Here is a 21,714-nt window from a genome sequence, read left to right as displayed (position 1 = left end):
CCTCAGTCTATTCTTGGAGGAAATTACTACCATTAATAAATTCAAAATCTGCCACCCAGCAAGTTCACTGTTAGCACGTCTACTGATTTATAAAGAGAAAGTTACAAGATTAACATCAAATCCAGACTACAATTCACCCTTTATGGCAACATCAAAAAGAACTGTTTTCTTCACTGGGCATCTCATTACAGTGTTAACAGAGCGTGAGCTTTCAGAGCCTCATATGGCCACCTCTGTTCCACTGTAAACCTCATATTACCCTCTTACCTCACTTCTGGACAATTCTCTGAGCCTAAATCTTGAAGTGTGGCCTAACAAAATTTACATTAGTCTTTGAAGATGAAGCAGGGTCCTGAGATTTTTTGTCATGTATAACTGTTTCTTGTATTTGCAAAACAAAAACATTATAATAAAGACGAAAGAAAGATGTTGAAACAGTGCTTTGTGATGACATAATCACTGAAATATTGTATTGCTAGGAAAGCAAAATGAAACCCCCACATGCAGACTGTAAATATAAACCCATTAACCAAAAGCTTAAAAAAAAAAAAAGAAAGAAAGAAAAACACCGTAGGATTTGGCCAATGAATGAGCTGTAAACCTATGCCTTAAATTGTTTCCTTAGAAGAGCCTGAATTGGGGATTCTGACACATGGCAAGAAACGAAAGATACGGAAGGAGACAGTCCTGGCTTTAGTCTTCCAGAGGGCCACCGCCAACCTTGACACTCCTGCAATTTATGTGAATCAAGCAACGTTCTCCGTGTCTCTGTCTCTCTGTCTCTCTCTCTCCTTTTAAGCTTAGTTTGGTCTTCTTCTGGGGATCATGATTCTTATGACATCCTATTATTTCATAAGCAAACTTACTTACTTCTCTTTCCCTGGGTGAGTACCCTGATGTACGCCTCAGGGGGAAAAAGAAAAGCAACCGTTAGATAGAACTTAATCCTGACTCTGCCCATTATTAGCTGTGTAAGTTTGCAGCAGTCACTTCCTTGTTAAGGAGCCAAAGAGAAAGAAACCCTTTTGTGGACAGAGCCACCTTACTACCAGAGGCCCAGAGATGAAGAGAGGACCCTATTTCTTGTTAGAGTCAATGGGCAGGGATTAAAGACATTTTAGAATGTCTTATAGAATCTATCCTCAAATCCCTTCGTGTGAATACATCCAGTTCTCCAGCTGTCACCCTCTCTCACCTGGATAATTTCAGTACCTTCTCTCTGGTCTCCCTGCCCCTGCTCTTGCCTTTCTGCAATCCAAGGTCTTCTAAAAACATAAATCCAATAATGTCACACCCATTATTCAATCCTTATAGTGTTCTCTTGAAATAACATCAAAACTCCTTAGTATGGCCTGATCTAGTCTGGCCCCAGCATGGTCTCTTGACCTCAATTTATAGCACTCCACCCCCTCCTTCTCACTTCCCTTCAGCCACACGAGTCTACTCTGTCTCCCTCGAACACACCAGGTGAGGTCTTTGCTGTTCCCACTGCCTAGAATGTCCTTCCTGTAGATCATCCATACCTGGTTCTTTCCTTCGTTCAGGTCTCAGCTAGAATGCTATCTCTCAGAGGCATTGTTCTCTGACAATCAAAGAAATTTGATTGACAAACAAGAAATTCCCTAGGCTTCCTCTATCACATCAAGCTTCTTTGTTTTCTTAGCAGTGTTTATCACAATCTGACTTCTAATATACCTATTAGATTGACTTTCTTCTTCTACTGTTCCTTGAGAGCAGGGCATTACTCTATGTCATTACTATAGTTTCAGCAACTAGTACTATGCCTGGTGGATAGAAAATATTCACCAATCACTGAAAGTGTGAATGGATAAATGAATTCTAAATGGTCCTCAGCCTTGATCCTATGTTGAAAATTGGCAATGGAAAATAACACTATTTTTTTTTTTAGTCACAAACTCAAGTATTTCTAGGCAGTCACCCAGCTGACAACACATTCCTTGCATTTCGCAAGGAAAAGGGCACACCGTCATTCTGATGGGTTATAACATGGAGCCTGGCACACAACTAATATTCAGTAGAATATAACTTAAATGATAGAGCATGGCTTCTGTCCCTGACATCGTCAAGGTAACTTCATGTTATTTTGCCATTCATAAATTTAGTGGAACTCCTTGGTACCTAATACAGAAGCATCATAAAACTTAAAAAAATTGTCTCTAAGTAGTTCTTATCTTTATCAACACTTCAATTCAAGCAACATAAGGGAATTGAAATTTTTGTAATAAAAAGAATAACTCAAGATGAATTGAGCTATCTGAGTTACCATGGCTTAGAGAAAAGAGCTTGTCCTTTGATTCCCAGGTTGGCCACTTACTAGCTCTATTATCTTAAATGAATATCTCCCAATCTCTTTCAGTTTTCATTTCTTCATTGTCTGTAAATGGAGCCAGTAATGTCTACCTCTTGGGGTAACTGTAAGAAATTAAAACAAACAACTGTTCATAAGATAGAGCCCAGCATAGTACTTGGCTCTAAGAGAATTCTTTGCACCCCATGAAAAGCAACAAATTTCCTAGAGGTAAAAGTGTTCAAAGCTTAAACAATCTCACCAAGAATATTTTAGAAAGATATCAAACATTAGATGAGTTGTTTTCCTAAATGGCCTTCATAAGCCAAGAGATTTTATAATGTGAACCCTCTTATTTTATAAATACGGAACAGGAGCATAGAAAAACAATATAACTTGCCTAAGATGAAATATCAAATTCCTATTTCTAATCTTCAAGGCAATCCACCAATACTCTCCTCTCTCCCTCATCCTTCAATCCCTGTTTGACTCATAACATTTCTCCACATGCTCAAACATATGTCAACAAGAACAGATTTTCTTACCATTCCTAGCACACCTGGTTCAATTTTTTCCTTTGTGCATCTGCACAAACTCCTCCTCCACCCCACCAATTCTGTGTCAAACTATGCCCCTCCCTTCTTTTCAAGCAACACTTAAGGGAAAGAAATTTTCTTTACTAATGACTCTACATCTCCATCTGACCTTGGTACTTGTGGGCTATGACACCCTGTCTCTCTAATTCAGGATGCAACAACAGAGTAATACTTCTGGATACATAAAACAGATCAATGATCAATCCCTCACTCAAACCTTTTAGCTGTTTTCCATCATACTTAAGATGAGAATGTAAACACCCAAATAAAACCCACAGGGTTCTGCTTGGTTGGCCCTGCCCACCTCCCTGGCCTCACCTTGAAGGGTCTGTCACTCTTACTCGCTCCAATATATCCACTGGCCTTCTGTCCATTCCTCTAACGTTTTCGCTCCTTTCCACCCTGGTGACTCCTCACACTGCTCTTTTGTCCTCAAAGTATAATCCTTCACGATTCATCATAAGTGACATTTTTTTAAGAGACTTCCTTAACCACCCACACCCCAGCAAGGGATGGAGTCCCTTTTGACACTCTCTTAAAGTACCTTTTTCTTGCCTTCATAACATGCTTATTGTTTTAGTGATATACATGAGGAATGTAGAAGCTACCTTATTTCTCTATTCAGGTGGACAGAGCAAGTCACATTGGAGCAGACCTCATAGAATAAGAAGTAATTGCTCTGGTAAATGTAGAATGAGTAGATCACATAGTGGAAATTGGTTTAACAAGAAAATCCACATAACACTCCTGGTACACACCACTGATCACTTAGGAAGAGGTAAACCGTCATGCTTTCTGGAAAGAAAAAGGTTGGGGGAGGGTTGACAGACTAACCTCTTCTCCCAAGATGTGAAGCTAAGAAACTTCAAGTAAATTGACTTTAGCTACATTCATTGGAGGGAAAAGACATGGAAAGTTTCACAAGGAAATTCATCAGAAGGGAAAAGCAAACTTGTCAGGAGATGGTCTGAGTACAACCTGGAGACGAAGGACGCAAAAAGGCTGGTTCCACATTGTATGTGTCCTGAGGCCACCTGCCCTCTGGATCCATAAACTGTAGCACAGTGGTTATCCTCTGGGTAATTACTGCTGAGCTTTACACCTGTATTTATGGGTGTGGATTAATTTGTTCTCTGACAATGGCACCCAAGCACAGACCTACTACAGCCTGGGTAGCGACGTGCTCCAGCAGGACCTCAGACCAGCAGCAGACCAGCAGCACTGCCCTTCTGCCCAGAAAAGGCCCATCTGCGGCAGCAGCACCATGTGGCAGTGACAGCAACCATGGTAATGACCCTTCATACTGTAACATTTATTGACTGGAATGACTTTTCTTCATTGTCTGCTACCTCAGGAGGTGGAAAGCTTCATGAAAGAAAATTGTAGAGCACAGATTGCACACCACTTAACGAAAGTGTCATTCACCTGGAATACAATGTGGACAGTGCCCCCTAGAGTTACGTAACTGCTCAACACGGACAGTCCTACGAGTCAGCCCTGGTCACTACGGTACAACCGGGACGAACAGAATGGCAGGCACACAGCAAGCCCTCAAAAAATAGTTATAGAATGACTGTATAAAACAATGTGTGATACACTTGGTCCTCTTGCACACACATCTCCGCCTCTGCTGAGGAAGTCTTTGGGTGTTCCCCTCACGCGTCTAATACAGTATGTCCACAAGGGACAGTTTTATCTATTTCAAGCCACAGGAAGTCAGAGCTGAAAGGAAGGTTAGAATTGATAATGGTTTTTATTTTACTGATGAGGAAGGGAAAACCAGGAAGATAAACAGACTTCCATCATGTGGTGGTAAAGCCTAGACCAGAATCCTGGTCTTCTGCTTTCCGGTGCCTTATTCCCTCACTTACTTCTCTAGTCACCTTCTTCTGTTCTGATGAAGCAGAGAGGAGAGCTCACGAGTCAGGGGGACATTTCCTCACTAACTGCCACTCATGCCTTAGGACTGTTGAGGCACAGGCATGCAGGTGTGCGCTCCACCAGACCCACGCAAGGTGGCGGGTAGCAGGACATTATCCGGGAAATTTCCTACATCGAGACCACAGTGAAACCTCCTCCCTACTGTCAGGTGAATTCCCCTACATGTTTCTTGTGTTTTATAATCTCTCTTTAAGCATTTTCCACACTAACAACCTATTTCTTTTTCCAAATTTCCCTGAGTCACACCAATAGAAGCATATTCTCAACCACAGAAAATAACACTCACAAAGTTTGGAAAGTAGGGGGGAAAAGATCAAATCTACTTTCAGGAATCAAATATTTTTCAGAAATATCAAAAGATTAGTGAAAAATAGGTCTTATTAAATTACACTTGATTTTTTGGAGGGTCAATAATTTATGGTTCTTCAAATGTCTATCTTAAAAATTGGTACTGGTAAACTAATATTATACATTTTTAATAAGTGCTAAAATCACTCAGTGAAATGTCTTTCTTAAGAATGTTGCCAAAGAGACCGTCTAGGAGGGCCACTGGATGGGAAAATCATACTCTGTGCTATTTATAGACTACAAATAACATTAATACCTTGTCAGGACCTGGTCTAATTGTGACACAATTTACAACTCCGTGATTCTCACGCTTGGCCTCATTTAAGGATTGTGTAAACAATCTCGGGCTTTGAGTCAGTGGTGGAAATTCTGTTTAGCGTTGATATTAGTGATCATTTCTGAAGAGATCAGAACTGAGTCACCAAACATACTCTTAAGTCTGCAGGATAATGACTAACAACAATAATGAGATGCACAATTCATTTGACTTAAACATTTGTGTGAGAACAAGTAGGGGTATACAAAAATGTCTCTGACTGGAAAAACAGGGGCACATTCTAGACCTGAAGCAGAGGTCTTCAGAGGGTGAGGCAGTGGTTATACTTCCAGGTTTAGGGAAAAGGGAGATGAGACACAGCATGTTTTAGATGTAGAGAGTTAATTAACAGTCAGCCATGAAGGGGAAAGGATTCCAGAGCTGACAAAACGCAGAGGAGAGATGGTGGCAGGGGGAGAGGGGGAGGGATGAGTTTTATTACCTTGTAAAAATTTATGCACCTGAGTTGACCATTTTTCTTATTTTATTTTTTTCTGAAAAGTTCCATTTCTGCACCACACATTTTCTCCCCCAGTGAACTACAACTAATCGAGCTGTGAAACATCACTTATCTCTTTTCTTCAGTTTCTTGGGGGAAAGGTTTATCTGGACACAAGAAATCAACCTTATTATCCGGTAAAACATCATAGTAGTATTCATAATATTAAAGGGATATTCCCAATTATTTACACAAAGATTTATGTTGGTTTTCATTACAATCCTGTGAAATTGGTGGGTGGGTGTTTTTATTCCCACTTTGCCAAAGGAAAGTAAATAGTTCACAAAGATAACAATTATCTAAAGTCACACAATTGCTTATGTAACTGGGACTAGATAGGGTCTTCTGATTTAGGTGCTTAGTTATTCAAACAATAACTATATACCTTGTATATACACCTTGTATATATACCTTGTATGGCCATGCAATTATGACTGTTGCAGGGAAAAGAACAAGACACAAGACACAAGACAGATACTGCACCCGGCCTCAGGACGCCAATTAACCAATACGTCCAGGAAAGTGTGACTCAGACTATGACTGGGAAATGCAAGGTAGGTGCTATGGAACCAAATGGCCAGAGCACCCGTTTGGTCAGGTGAGGGTGAAGAAAGTCTTTTCCAACAAATTGACTTCTAACTTGAGACCTTAGGCAATCCGGGAAGGCTGACTACTTGGCAGCTATCAGTTAACTGCAGAGTGAAGTGGCCAGTGAAAACATAGAGAGATGAGAGTTCTGAGTAAAGAGCACAAAGGGTTTCTTGCATTCCATAATTCTACTTCTATATGTGTGTGTGGTGCTCCCCTTGCTAAAGAAGTCACTCATCCAACTGTCATTTCTGCATACAAATGACTATAAAATATTGACATACACTTAGGGGTCAAAATAGAAGGGGAACCCCAAGAAAAATCAGGCTCCTCTGGTTATCTTCCTTAATCTATGGAAGTTGGAATTTTCTAGGGAAAAAGGGGTGCTTTGAGAGGCCATCTAATAATCCTCTAGAAGTATGGAGGGAGTTGAAATATAAACTTCCTACTTATCTCTATGTAAGGAATTGAGGAAAATGGGAGAGTCAAAATTTGACATGCTACAGTTGTAGACCTTTGAAACTTTAGGCATGAGTGAAATAAATGTGGAACACTGTTGTATTAGAAAAAATATTACACAAATGTGGGGCACCTAGGTGGCCCATTCAGTTAAGCAACTGACTTGGTTTCCTCCCTTCATGATCTCAGGTTCCTGAGATGGAGTCCCAAGTTGGTGTCCATGCTCAGCATGGAGTTTGCTTGAGATTCTTTCCCTCTGACCCTTCCCTGCTCTCTCTCTCTCTCTCTCTCTGTGTCATTCAAATAAATAATAAAATCTTCAGAAAAAAATACACAAATGTAAGAAGTTTAAGAGAGGACTACCCACCCAACCTCCCTGCAATGCAAGGCCAGAACTAGAAGCTGAAACATGACGCAGAATCCCTTACTACCAATCCGGGAGGATTCATCACCCCCGGGAGGATTCATCACCCCTGGAGGAATCATTGTCTGTTACAAATGTGTTCAGCACATATTCCTGAAGGTTATTCCCAGAAAACTGAACCCATGGAAACTTTCTTAATTGATTTCTTGACCTTTACACCTTTTTCAAAAGAGAAAAGCCAATGAGTCACAATTATGTTACAAGTCTAGACCATCTGAATTTCTTCAAATAGAATGGCTTAAGAACTGTTTAATTCTTGGCTCTCTCTGTTATACTCAAGATAAAAAAAAATCTGTGTTCTTTAAGCCATGATTTATATAATTAATCTTCAAGTTATATTGGTTTCTAGATATATCATTTAGATAATCCACCTTCACCATATGTACTCTGTCCAAAACCCTAGTGACTCAGGAGCCTGTTCTTACAAAAAAAAATAACTGGCCATCCAGTCTCCTTTCTAGGTTTCCCATTCCTGTGTATTGAACTATCATTCTTCCCAGTAAGAGAACACGAGAATAACATAAATGGGAAAAATATCTTAAATGTCTAATGGTCTGACCTCCAAACTTTACAGATAAAAAGACATATAAGTTGCCCAGGGCCCACTATTACAGCTAGAATTCCTGTCAAAAACAAAAAAATCAACAACAAAAAAAGCTGAAAGTTAATGATAGCTAGTTCTAATATTCTTTATACTTGCATTTTTTGAATGAGAAAATAGTAGAAAATATTGGCAATCTTACAGGATGCAGTTAAATGGTATAATGGATGTGAAAATATTAACCACAGTGAAGAGGACAGATGCACAAGAAACATCTTTCAATCAATCACAGAAACTGACCATTCTGACAACTTCAGTTCTCTATTCCTTTTCCTTCTCTGACTCATCTCTTCCCACCGTCTCTACCCTAAAGCCCTAACTGACTTGTAAAAGCAACTCATAACTATTCTCTCTTTTCCATTTTCCAGTCCAAATCTATCTACACACCACAGCCATATCAATCTTTGCAAACCTTCTCCCCTGTTCAGAAACTCAAAATAGAAGTTCTATGGTTGACTGGCAAAAGAATGCTGTCCTCAACCCATGTTCATCTTAACAACTTCAGTCTGATCCCATAAACCTTTTCAAAGCATTTTTCCCATGGTTCTAGTGGACACATTCTGTTCTGGTTTGTGGGGAACTCTCACGTGGGGAACTCATAGCTGCAAGGTCAAGCACTGCCATCCCGCTTCTTCCCTGAAGTCTACACTGCTAAGGTCAGACGGACATTCCTCCCAGAACCAAAGGCACTAATTACATCAAATCTTGCGTTGTCCTCTAATTGTTTCACTCATAAATGTGGGGATTCTGCTTCTCTGAACAGATTATAGCTCTTCCACCAGTTTTCAGTAATTCTACCTAATATCCTCTCCACAGTACTTAAAATGTACTGCAATAAACAAAAAAGTAAAGAATTCTGAATAAACTCAATTCTTATAAAAACAAATTAGAGATGGGGCACCTGGGTGGCTCAGTAGGTTAAAGCCTCTGCCTTTGGCTCAGGTCATGATTCCAGGGTTCAGGGATCGAGCCCCACATCAGACTCTCTGCTCAGCAGGGAGCCTGCTTCTTCCTCTCTCTCTGGCTGCCTCTCTGCCTACTTGTGATCTCTGTCTGTCAAATAGATAAAAATTTAAAAAAATAATAGAGATTTTTTTTCCCTCCATAATGGCCAGTTCACATGTGTAATCATTTTCTCTGAAGCAACATCCTAAATAAGGCAGAAATTTACAGGCAGAGAAAATTAGCAATTCCATAATGCTTTTCTGTACTATAAACAGTGTTACCTCTGTAAATAATCTACCCTGTATAATAATAACACGTGGTATATTTAAGGCAAGTTTCATTTGTCAAAATATATCAGTTATTCCTTAAATTTAAAGAAGTCACATCCACATTGTGAAATATTTTCTTGAATTGAAGCATCCCTATTTACATTTATGGATACTGAGCAGAATTTGGAAGCTCAAGATTAAAGGCAGAAATTTCTATGGCTGCTTTTATCCAGTTCCAAAGTTGTAGTTGAGAAACATTGGTCCTCTGCCCTCCTTTTTCACAATGTTAGTTTTATATTTACTATTTTTTTTAAAGATTTATGTATATTTATTTGAGGGAGAGAGTGAGAGAGAGAGAGAAGGAGCAGGGGGAGGGGCAGAAGGAGAGGGAGAAGCAGACTCCCCGCTGAGCAGAGAGCCCTACATGGGTCTGATTCCTGGACCCCAGTATCATGACCTGACCTGAGGGTAAACCCTAAGCAGACTGAGCCACGCAGGTGCCCCATATATTTACTATTTTTAAGAGAGTGACCGTGTTAGCTATATTCCACCTGTTTGGGGAGGGTCAGGTTTACACAAGCGCTCTATTACACAAACACCAGAGGAACAACACAAGATGTAGTCATGACTTTTGGTGAACAACACCCTGAGGTGATTCCTGTTTCTGGAAACTTGGCTATAATGTCTAATACCTGGACTATTTGGTGAATTTGATTCATAAAAAATAAAATAATAATAAAAAGTCAAATAAATTGCATTGCTGACTCAACTAGTTGATTCCAACAGGATTTGATGCCACATAGAAACATAAAGTGACCACAAATTGTAGTTCATTTATCATAACGACATCATTTCCCACTGTATTCTCAATTTCACATCTCACATTTTGTGAAGTTTCTGGAAAAAAGAAAAGTAAAAAAGTTTTGTTTCCACCATAGATAAACCTCTAAGTATTTATGTGGCAGAAACTTACTGCAGGTTGGATGTTTTTTTATAACGGTATCTATCCTTTGCTAAGTTTTCCAGCAGTAACATTGAATATTACTATAGTTGTGATAGTCTTCAAAATAAGATACACTCAGGACCCATTTAAGTTAAGCGTGAATAATTAGATTAGTATCCTGCACACAACTCAACAAAAACTAATAAGGAATCTATATTTTTCTACAGTTATAAAACAGATGTAAAAAAAGATCTTTCACTTCAACATTAACACACTTTAAAAATTTAATTCACTAAGTTCGTGTTTTTATTCCTACAATTCCCTAACCTACTAAGAAAGCAGTTTTCCCAGTTTCTTCTCTTTGCAATAACTTTTTACTGCAGATCTTTCTGACAATATTGGAAGGTTTAACTTCAATGGTGCACAAAACAGAAGACAGAACCATCTCCTTTGGTTTAAAAAATACCTACTTTGGAAACCATGAATTTCTCCTCTTTGATATGATTACATGTTAAATTTATTTCATTTTAAGTTTAATGTATTTATAAGAAATAAATCAACAGAGTCTCTGATACAAAGTTGTAAGCCCGTTAATATCTTTTGAATGCGGAAATTAAATAGGAGTAGTTCCAAATATGTTTTTCTGAAGAGAGTGAGTTTTACTATCCTAGCTTACAACTTTCAAAATTGATCTAAATTCTTAGAGTTATCATGCTTGTGACATTAGAATCAAAATTATGAAATAAAAACACACTACATAGTTTCTCTTCCTCAGCTTAGCTGTATAGATAAGCATTTTATTTGTGTAATTTAATTGCATTTCTTTTAAGATATAAAGTGTGTGATAAGAGCAAACTCAGTCTCAAATGACAGCTGTGAAAAACTCAGATACTCCGTCTTTAAAGTTATGCTAATTACCACATTCATAAAGTGTTTGTTTTTTAGAACTCTTTCTCCCTTCTGTTTGGGCGCCGACGTACCCCCCAACCATAGAAGTAAATATGCCTAAAATTGGTGCTGGTCTTGATAAGCCATGGTGATGACATCAGCCTGAGTTCCAGCTCCTGGAACGCAGAACTGTGACCACACAGTGACTTGTGAGCAGCTAGGTCCCGACATAGCTCTCCTTGTCACCACGTGTCACTGATTTGGAGCCAAGACTTGTACTCTAAATATACTGCACCAGTTAAACACAGGTATTCTGGCATATCTGCTTGGTCAAATGCAAGGGAGAGAGAGAGAGGGAAAGAGGAACTAAGGTTTTGTTTTTAAATATGAGGAATTTAAAACTAAATGCGGTACAGAGCAATGTCAGTATACTTAATACCACTCAATCACCCGCTTAAAAATGGTAAATTTCATGTTATGTATATTTCATCACCAGAAAGAAAAACTATTTGAGAGTGGTTCTGAAAACTGTGTCCATGGATTTCAGAAGTTTTTCACAACTGTCTAGTAACTTTCCAGGTCCAATATTTAATCCACTATAATTCTGCCACATTGACCAGGTCACTCTTTCTGCCATACCTCCTTAGTAAGCCAGGCTGCTTGGAACCTAAACAAATCCATTCATTAGGTGTTTCTAAACTATAATCACCCACAGAAATCTCTAGCTGAAAGTACCACAGAGGAAAATCTGGAGAGGTAAAGCTGGGTGTGACACAAGGAGCAAGTGTAAACATCACTTGCTCCCAAGCTGTGAACCTCTATGAGGAGCTAGGAAGTGCAGAAACCCCCAGGATCTTATCTCTGGACTGGCTCTGCCACAGCCCTGCATGTTTGGCACAAGGGCAAGCAAAGGATGGTGAGAGTTCCCAGGCTTTAGGGTCCCACCAATGGAATGTGGGTTCAAACACTTCCTAGAGGATACAAGCACCATTCAAAAGGTCTGAGGCAGGCTGCAGCAGCAGCAAGACCTATCTTCACTCTCTTGTTTCCAGTCAAGAGTGAGCCTGCAAGAAAGCCCGGTTCTGCTGGGCAAGCGCACACTGCTGCCTCAGGAGCTGCAGGACGTCTGTGCCTGCCTGCTCTCCCAGGTAGGATACATCCAGAGACTGAAAAACGCCTCAGCTTGCAAAAGATATTTGAAATTAGGAGAAAACGCACAACACCAGGCTATAGTTGTCACAGCCATTCTGCTCCCACTGCACCCGTTAGAAACTCGTATCTGTGCACAGGCACTGAAATGACAGCTGGGCATCCTCCTACTTTCTCTGGTTAGAATGTAAGCAGCCCTGTGGTCTCCAGTTGTGCGTAAACAAAACCTAGGAGGATGTCTGGCACTTGAAAGGTGCTCAGCAAATAAATGAGGAGCTCAACTCTGAAGCCACAATCAAGATAGGGGGACAGAGGCGTCTCCAGTCCTCTGTGGTTGCAAACACACCTATGCAGGTGTTGCCACATCCAGAGGCTTCCTTGGCCCGCCACCACGCGCGCCCGCCCCGACCTCCGCACTCGCTGGAACTACTTACCAGCAACGGCGACCAGCAGACCGACAGCACGCACATGATCCCCATGAGCTGGATGGCCGTCTCGGTGGTGATCCGGCCCCACTGGGCGCCGGACTGCGACGCCGTGGCCTTGGCCCGGCAGCGGGACACCAGGGCCTTAATGGTGGCCAGGTTACAGGCGAAGGTGACGGCCAGCGCCGAGAGCCCCAGGAAGGCAAAGGTGGAGGCGAAGAAGAGGTTGCCCCAGTTGTGCGAAGCGCTAGTCCCGTTGCCTCCTTCCCCGGTGCTAATGAAGCACCATGTCCCGGGCCACTGGATGGTGTACTGGCCTACGCCCAGCACCGGCAGCAAGGCGAAGGCGAGCACCGCCAGCCACACGCCGAGCAGCACCGCGCGGGTGGCGCGCGTCTTCATGTGGCTCGCGTACCAGTGCGGCGCCCGGATGGCCAGCGCCCGCTCGACGGCCATGGCGCTGGCGATGAAGAGCGAGGAGAGCCCAAAGACGGTCATGGTCAGACCGAAGAAGGTGCAGAGCCTCCCCGACGGGTCGAGATGCTCCCAGCGCTGCTTGGACAGGTACACGACGATGACCACCGGGCTGGTGAGCAGTTGCCCGACCAGGTCTGTGAGCGCCAGCCAGCCGATGCACAGCAGGAACGACTTCTTGCGCTTGCTCTCCCGCCGCCGGTAGCTCCGCGACACGAGCAGCATGGCCAGCGCGTTGCCCACGAAGCCGGTGATCAACATGGTGATCGGGAAGGCGACCGACACCGAGCCGCAGTCCTCGCGGGGGTCCCGGGAACCCGTGAGGTTGCCCCGCGCCGCGGCGGAGAGCTCGGGCGACCACATGCCCGGGTAAGAGTGGTTGAGGCGGGTACAGAAAGGGGCGCTCCCGTCGCCCCGGGTCTCCTTCATGTTGGCTTCGAGGTGAGGAGGGGACGGTGCCCGGAGAGCAGCAGCGGGAGCTGGCGGGCGGGGCGCGGGCGGCGGCGAAGGTCGGTGTCCACCCGGACTGGGGCTAGGGCTGGGCTGCCCTCCATGATGCGGGGCGTAGCCTCCGCCTCACTTCTTTCCTCTGGCGGCGGCGCCGCACCGTCGGCTCCGGGAAGCCTGTAGCTCCGAGGCGCGCGAGGTGCGGGCCCCTTCTATAAGGCCGCGGAGGGCGGGGCGCCCGGGGGTGTGGGCATCAGTGCGCTGGGAGGAGGATGGAGAAGCAACTGTGCGCGTCTCTCGGCTGCTGCGTGTCCGCTGTCCTAGCCGCCTGGGCTGGAAACTCCCAGGAGGACTCCTTGCTCCCACTCCTGGCCGGACGGGACGCCTAGCCAGCCCTCTCTTCCCTGCGCGGCGCCTCCTCCTCTTCTTTGCCAGAGGAGCGCCCATGGGCGGCCCGGACTAAAATGTCTCCCAGCGCTTCCAGACCCTGGGCAACTTGCCAAGGCCGACCTGAGCGCCCGCCCCCCTCCTCACCCATCCACCGACTCTAACGTAGGGACTCGATCCTCGACCTGAAGCTCTTTCGTAACCCTGGCAAGTGTAAATCACCTGTCCCTAAGCGATCCAGGCAGACCACATTCTGCGTAGCTGAACGTGAACTTTTCTCCCTTTATGTCCTCTGGGGCTCCAGAAGGATCGCGAGCCGACCAAGCTGCTCTGTTGCCAGAGGGCGCTTTGAAAGTACAAAACTAATAGCGCCTTGAGAGAAGGGATTCCTAAAGGGAAACAAAATCGGACGCTGGAATCCAAAGATGAAACCTCAACCACCGCTCTCCACTTAAAAATCTTCCCCTCCCCCTGTTAAAAAAAATTAGACAGGGCTAAAGTGCCTAGAGGCAGGTAGCACCCACTTGGTTGTCTGAGATCGTGAAATCAACTGCCGCCTGCCTATGGGAGCTGGAGCGACTGGGTGCGGAGAGAAGCAAGCTCTTCAGAGCCTCCAACCTTTCTCCAATCCTTGCCCATTCTCATACAGTTAGGACTAGAAACTGTAGTTAGATGTTAGGAAGGTCTTCACATTGAGTGAATGGACATAATTGTCTAGTAACATCTTTTGTTAAACCAATATTTAGTGTGTTTTCACAGTCTCCTGTTCTTTCAGAGATCTTCCAAGGTCCTGTTGCTATTATTACTCCCCTTTGACGATGAGGTACTCAGGCTCCATGAAAGTTAAGGGATATGCCCAAGGTCTTCCAGCAATTCTCCAGCCTCTGTCTTTACAGTGCCGTTTGTGTGGGTACCGTAACCACTCTTAGTAGAGGAAAATCAATAGTAACATCGTTCCCACATTTTGGAAGGGTCTAGTTTTTCTGACTCTGCCCATTGTCCAGGAAATGAAAAGATTTAAAAATATTTATAAATTTCATTTTTCTTCAAATTTAAGAAATTAAACCTGATCATATAGCTGTGTGAATACCATTAACTCAGACTTCAGACTGACTTCTGTAGCAAGCCGGGTTAGCTCCTTTGCTTTTCCTAGCTTAGTTGGTATCTTTTTTGGCTGTAAATGAATGGTAGGTGATGGGAATGGAGTATGTTCTCACATTCTTTCTTTCCGTGCTGTTGTATTGATTCTGTTTTGAGAGCTTGAAAACTATCATTATGGGATTTATATAGTTTTTGATTTTTTAAAAGATTTCATTTATTTTTGAGAAAGCACATACAAGGTGCGGGGAACGGAGGGGGAAGCAGAAGCAGACTCCTTGCTGAACAAGAAGCTGGACTCAATTCCAGGACTCTGGGATCATGACCAGAGCTGAAGGCAGCTGCTCAACTAGCTAAGCTACCCGGATTTATATACTTTTTAAAGGAGAAAAACAAAAATGTAATTTAAACTTCAGTTTAACAGCACACATTAATGAAATGATAGTATTATTTTGTTTTGATATCATTTAAAATTTTTTTCTTTTAATTTTTCTTAAAGATTATTTATTTAGTTGTCAGAGAGAGAGAGAGAGAGAGAGAGAACGCACACAAGTAGGGGGAGAGGCAGTTTGAGGGAGAAGCAGGCTCCCTGCTGAGCAAGGAGCCTGGTGAATAAGGCTCCGGACTTGATCCCAGGACTTCTGGGATTATGACTCAAGCTGAAGGCAGATGCTTAACCAATTGAGCCATCCAGGCATCCCATGAGTTTTCTCTTTTAAAATGTCATGTTTCTAATAAGAACAACAGCTAGGAAGGAATACTAAAGTGGTTTACTTTTTAAATCTTTCCCAAACTTTTATTAATTCAAAATAATCTGAAACCCATAATTGTGAAAGATTTTTCCCTAAAATGTCATTTTAAAAATAAGATCATAGTTGATGTTATTATTAGATATATATTTTATCTTAAGCATATGGATGAAAGTACATATCAAATTTTTTCAGCAGTCTCTAGTATAATTATATATTTAAAGACTTAAGACTTTTTCATGATTTAAACAGCGAAAAAAGCAAAGTTGATGTTTTTCAGTTACATCAAAAATTTTTCTCTGGGGTGCCTGGGTGGCTCAGTGGGTTAAAGCCTCAGGTTGGGCTCAGGTCATAGTCCCAGGGTCCTGGGATGGAGCCCCGTATCTATCGGGCTCTCTGCTCAGCGGGGAGCCTGCTTCCCCCTCTCTGTCTGCCTGCTTCTCTGCCTACTTGTGATCTCTGTCAAATAATAAATAAAATCTTAAATAAAAAATTATTCTCATCTTTATGAACATTTGACTTACTTGAATTTTACTTTCCCCCTTGCAGTGCATGTTGCAGCTAACTGGACTTTATAAGAGTAACAAGCATCTCGTAGAGATTATGCTGAGTGAAATAAGTCAAGCAGAGTCAATTATCATATGGTTTCACTTATTTGTGGAGCATAACAAATAGCATGGAGGACATGGGGAGTTAGAGAGGAGAAGGGAGTTGGGGGAAATTGGAAGGGGAAGTGAACCATGAGAGACTATGGACTCTGAAAAACAATCTGAAGGTTTTGAAGGGGCAAGGGGTGGGAGGTTGGGGTACCAGGTGGTGGGTATTATAGAGGACACGGATTGCATGGAGCACTGGGTGTGGTGAAAAAATAATGAATACTGTTATGCTGAAAATAAATAAAAAATAAATTTTAAAAAAAGCTAACTGGACTTTATAAGAGTAACAAGCATGGCGTAGTATGGAAGAATTAATGTTAGACTCTTCACTCATCTCTATACAAAAGCTCTAAATGTGTTGCATTTCAGATCTTTTGCATAACACTTTCCTTTCAGCAGTTTGCTTCATCTTACTCTAAGTTGTCTGCTTTGTAGTTATTTACCTTATAGTGATTTAGGGAATCTGAGGAGTCACAGAATAAGATACTGCCAGTTAGACTCTGGTTGGCACCTTTCGGTGTCTACTCGGTGTCTAAGCAGTCTGAATTGTGTTGGTCTGAAACACTAGCACCCTCTAGTGACCAACCTAATAACATCCTGTGCACCATAAAAAGAATTTCTAAATGAGAGTTATGTGCTTTACTTAAGGAACATCTGATATCTTTCTTAGAGATTTACTCACTAATACACAACTAGTTTTCCTTTGAGTGCACAAACTGTCATGTCTGCTTGATCAATACACCAGTGAAGTATTAAAGTTAGGTCAGATCATTGAAAGACCACATTTTCAAATATGTTTTTTTTTTTTTAAATGTAAGTATATGTTCACACATTATCTAGTTTTAAATTAAATCCCTATCTAGAAATGATTTTAATCTATGGATTCATTTCCCCCATATCTTATTTTTAATTCACAACATATATCAATATTTAGCTAGTATTGATGAATTTATTTTGCTACTTCTCCTGAACTTGTATTAAGAAATTCTAAAATAGGGCGCCTGGGTGGCTCAGTGGGTTGAGCCGCTGCCTTCGGCTCAGGTCATGATCTCAGGGTCCTGGGATCAAGTCCCGCATCGGGCTCTCTGCTCAGCAGGGAGCCTGCTTCCCTCTCTCTCTCTGCCTGCCTCTCCGACTACTTGTGATTTCTCTCTGTCAAATGAATAGATAAAATCTTTAAAAAAAAAAAAAAAAGAAATTCTAAAATAGACATGGTTACAAAAACAAGATTAATGAACAGGACCTTGATTACCTCATTATGGTTGGAAAATATCTGCAATTCTTACTTTATATATCCAACTCCATAGATCCAGCTAATTTCAGCATTGTTTTTTATTTTTTATTTTATTTTTTTAAGATTTTATTTATTTGACACAGAGAGAGAGACAGCGAGAGAGGGGGCACAAGCAGGGGGAGTGGGAGTGGGAGAAGCAGGCTTCCTGCTGAGCAGGGAGCCAGATATGGGGCTCAATCCCAGGACACTGGGATCACGACCCAAGCCAAAGGTAGACACTGAACGACAGAGCCACGCAGGCACCCCTTCAGCATATTTCTTTAGTCACTCATTTATTCATTCATTCAAAAAATATTTACTGAACACCTATTCCATGTCAAGCACTGTGTTCGTTGTTAAGGATATAAAGGAAATACACAGAAGTCTACATTCATGGAGTTTATGTTTAGGACAAAATACTTGATTTTTAAAATCTGAAATAACAGAAGAAAGGAGTGCTAATTTCAGTGGCTTTTGTGATTTGCCATGGAGGTAAAATCTTATTTAAAATCCAATTTCATATGTACACTTTTCATGAAAAACTGAAAAATATGTACCATTTTCATGATCAAATGAGATTTATCTCAGGAACCCAAAGTAGATTTAAACACTCAAATAGGGGCACTTGAGTGGCTGTCATCAAGCAGCTGCCTGCAGCTCAGGTCATGATCCCAGTGTCCTGGGATTGAGCCCTGCATCAGGCTCCCTGCTCAGTGGGAGGCCTGCTTCTCCCTCTCCCACTCTCCCTATTTGTGTTCCCTCTCCCGCTGTATGTCTCTCTGTCAAATAAATAACATCTTTAAAAAATAATAAAAATAAAAAGAAACATTCAAACATCAACCAATATAATTGCCATCTTAACAAAATAAATGCTTGAAGTCTTTTGTTATATCAAACATCTGGGAACACTGAGTCCCTTTGTATTGACTGCATTTACTTCAAACCCTTCTTCCTGTTTTTGTTTTTACATTCCTAGTAGTCTTTAGTTGAAGACTGCACATTGTAGTTAATATACTGTAGTGACTGCAGACGCTATTGTTTTCTTATGAGGATTACTGATTTGGTCTGGGGCTGGGGTGCGGGGTGGAGAAGACAGATGGTGCAGTCATCCATTAGGTGGTCAATCTGCCTGGATTCAAACTGCCAGCATTTCCTCTCTTATGGTATACAGCTGCTTCAGTCTCTGCTCTGTTCCCGTGGTTTCTCATGGCTGTTCTGTGGAATGATCTACTCTATACTACATAATTTGTGGGTCAGTTAGTGATGGGGACCACCCTCTCTGTGTTTTTCTTGACTTACAGGGATTCTCCTCTAATTTCCAGCTGCTCTGCCAGCCTTGGGTATTTCAAACATGTAAAGCTTCAACTTTTTGCAACCTAAGGTGCATATGGTGGAGGAATAAACTCATTTAAGAAAAGCATCAAAGTCATGGACATAGTCTTGAGTAGTTTAAGACTAGATTCTACTCTGGGCCTCTGCTTGCTTTTTCACCAGGCTTCAGGGGTATCCTCTCTTATGCATAGTTTAGCTGTCATATATTTGGGCAGAAGTCCAATCTCTTGCACTTTTTTGCCAGTGAGACTGATTTTTCCACCACTGATATCCCATAGACATAATCATGAGGGATGGGCATCACCCTCAGTCCTAAATACCAGTAATACTTAATTCTTATCCCTTTTAGCTGCAGGGCTTGTTGTTGTTGTTGTTTTGCAATTAAACTCCTCTCCAATTTCTGTATGCCTTTGAAATGCTTTCCAGCAAGTTTTAGTTGTTATAAAATTTTTAATCAGATTTTATAATTGTTATCTGTAGGGCAGTGTGATAATATGAAGACAGACATATCTGTTCAATGAAACAGAATACTGTTATCTACCTACCTATACCTATATATTTGTATTTATACAGGTAGATATATATGACTGTGTGTGTAGAGACGGAGAGAGAGATAAAAGAGGTCATACACACACCTGTTCACACATATAAATTCAATTAATTTTGAACAAAGGTAATAGTCTTTTCAACAAATGTTACCAAAAAAAAAAATAAAAAAAACCTGGATGCCTGTATGAAAGTGAACATCTCACACCACATAAAATGGACTGCAGATTAAATATAATTATACCTAATCTTCTAGATTAAAAAAGAAAAATCCCCATGACTTCATTAGCTTTCCATCATTACTGGAAGTACTCTTGCAACCTGTTTTTTTGTCTTTTGTTTTTAACATTTAACAACCATCTGATCATCTCTTGGTTAGTATGCATAGAAATTCTTCATTCTTCTTAAATACCACAAATAATCCAAAAACTTCTGAATGTTTGGATTATTAACAATTTTTGATGTAAGAATCAATGGTGCAATAATATTCTCATATATATTGGTGTGTATCCTTGTAGGGCTTTTTATATGATAAATACTTAGAAATGAACTGCTATACCTAGTGACCCCCAAATTTATCTGCAGTCTGTACTTCTTTTAACTCCAGCTTCATATATACAACTGTTTGTCATGCCATTTGGATAGCCCATAGACACCTCAGTGTGTTCAACTGGAACTTCAAATTTTCTTCTCCACTCCTAGTTCTATGTGAGTCTTCCTTTTCCATCAGCTCTGTCTTCCAATCTCATCCAGTAATATTAATTCTAATTCAAAATATAGCTCAAATACATTCACTTGTCTCAGTCTCCACATCTACTGCCTGGTTCAGGTCACTACCATCTTTTAATCTACTGCAATAGTTTTTTTTAAATTGCCTTGATTTTTATCATTTTAAATTTTATTATAACATATTAAGCTAAACAAAAAGGTTCAAATAGCATTTAGATTTTATTTTTTTAATTAATTTTTTATTTTTTATAACATATATTTTTATCCCCAGGGGTACAGGTCTGTGAATCACCAGGTTTACACACTTTAAATGCTAATAATATCCTCATCTCTCCTTTTCACTCCCCAAACCAGTATTAACAGATTGGGATGTATTCTTTCCAATTTTCTCTATGCTCATGCAAAGATATTTCTCAAAATGTCCTTTCTGCTTCTGTTTGCCAGTACTGAACTAGTATTGCTGTCTAAAATATTTACAATCTGATGGGTGAAATATATTTTGTTAATTTGAATTTCCCTACTAGTGAATTTAAATCCAACTTCACTAGTGAAGTTAAATCTATTTCCACATCTATTAACTTCCTCTTTATTTTGTGTTTTCCTATTGGATTGTCATAGGTTACTAATTTGTAGTTCTTTGTAGAGTTAGAGATATCTCCTGTTTTACATTTTCCTACCTTGTCATTTGTCTTTTTTAACTTTTTGTGTTGTGTCTACTATCGTAAGTAAAACATTTATTCAGAAAAAAAAATGCTCATTTTTTCTTCTGCATTTTGAGGATTCCCATGTAATAAAGTTAAGGTCTCAAGGGCCCCTAGGTAGCTTGTCGGTTAATCCTCCAACTCTTGACTTCAGCTCAGATCATCTCAGGGATATGGAATCAAGCCCAGCATCAGGCTGTGCACTCAGCATGGTCAGCTTCTCTCCCCACACTTGCCTGCTCTCTCTCAAATAAATAGTTAAGATCTCTTCTATTCCTAACCCCAAGTTAGATTCTAAAATATTTTTGCTTTAATAGTCATATCTTTAACCCAATAGACTTACATTTTTACTTTGTTGCAAGTGGTAATGAGGTGGAAGTTTAACTTCCTTTATGAAGGATATCACGGGTGTGTGTGGGCATGTGATTTGCTACAGTTTTGTTTCTATGCTTGGGTTAGGTGTTTCCTGCATTTGTGTAAGTTTCTTTCCAGGGATGTGCTAATACTCACCTAAGACTTGGGAAGACCTCCTGGGGATCTCCACGTGTGAACTTTTCCTATTACCCACCCTATGAATGTTTGTGACTTCTTCCTTCCTGTCCTCCCACCTAGGTAAGTCTCCA

The 21,714-nt window shown here is 41.1% G+C and overlaps 1 protein-coding gene across 5 annotated transcripts in view; it reads right to left on the bottom strand.

The window, feature by feature from the left end:
• The window catches only part of PTGER3 (prostaglandin E receptor 3), a 198,924-nt gene extending 185,188 nt beyond the window's left edge, over positions 1-13,736 (bottom strand). For 4 of the 5 annotated variants that reach the window (XM_032301835.1, XM_032301837.1, XM_032301838.1 and 1 more), the window contains exon 1: positions 12,709-13,736. In XM_032301835.1, coding sequence (XP_032157726.1) covers positions 12,709-13,602 — 894 coding nt within the window. In that variant the 5' untranslated portion in view covers positions 13,603-13,736. Of the gene's footprint in view, positions 1-604; positions 2,434-12,708 lie in introns of those variants that run through there. The other variant, XM_032301839.1, reaches the window with a different exon arrangement.
• Positions 13,737-21,714: the final 7,978 nt, after the last annotated feature.

This window comes from Mustela erminea, chromosome 10, assembly GCF_009829155.1.
Source record: "Mustela erminea isolate mMusErm1 chromosome 10, mMusErm1.Pri, whole genome shotgun sequence".
NCBI lineage: Eukaryota > Metazoa > Chordata > Mammalia > Carnivora > Mustelidae > Mustela > Mustela erminea.
This window is presented reverse-complemented; position numbering and strand designations above follow the sequence as displayed.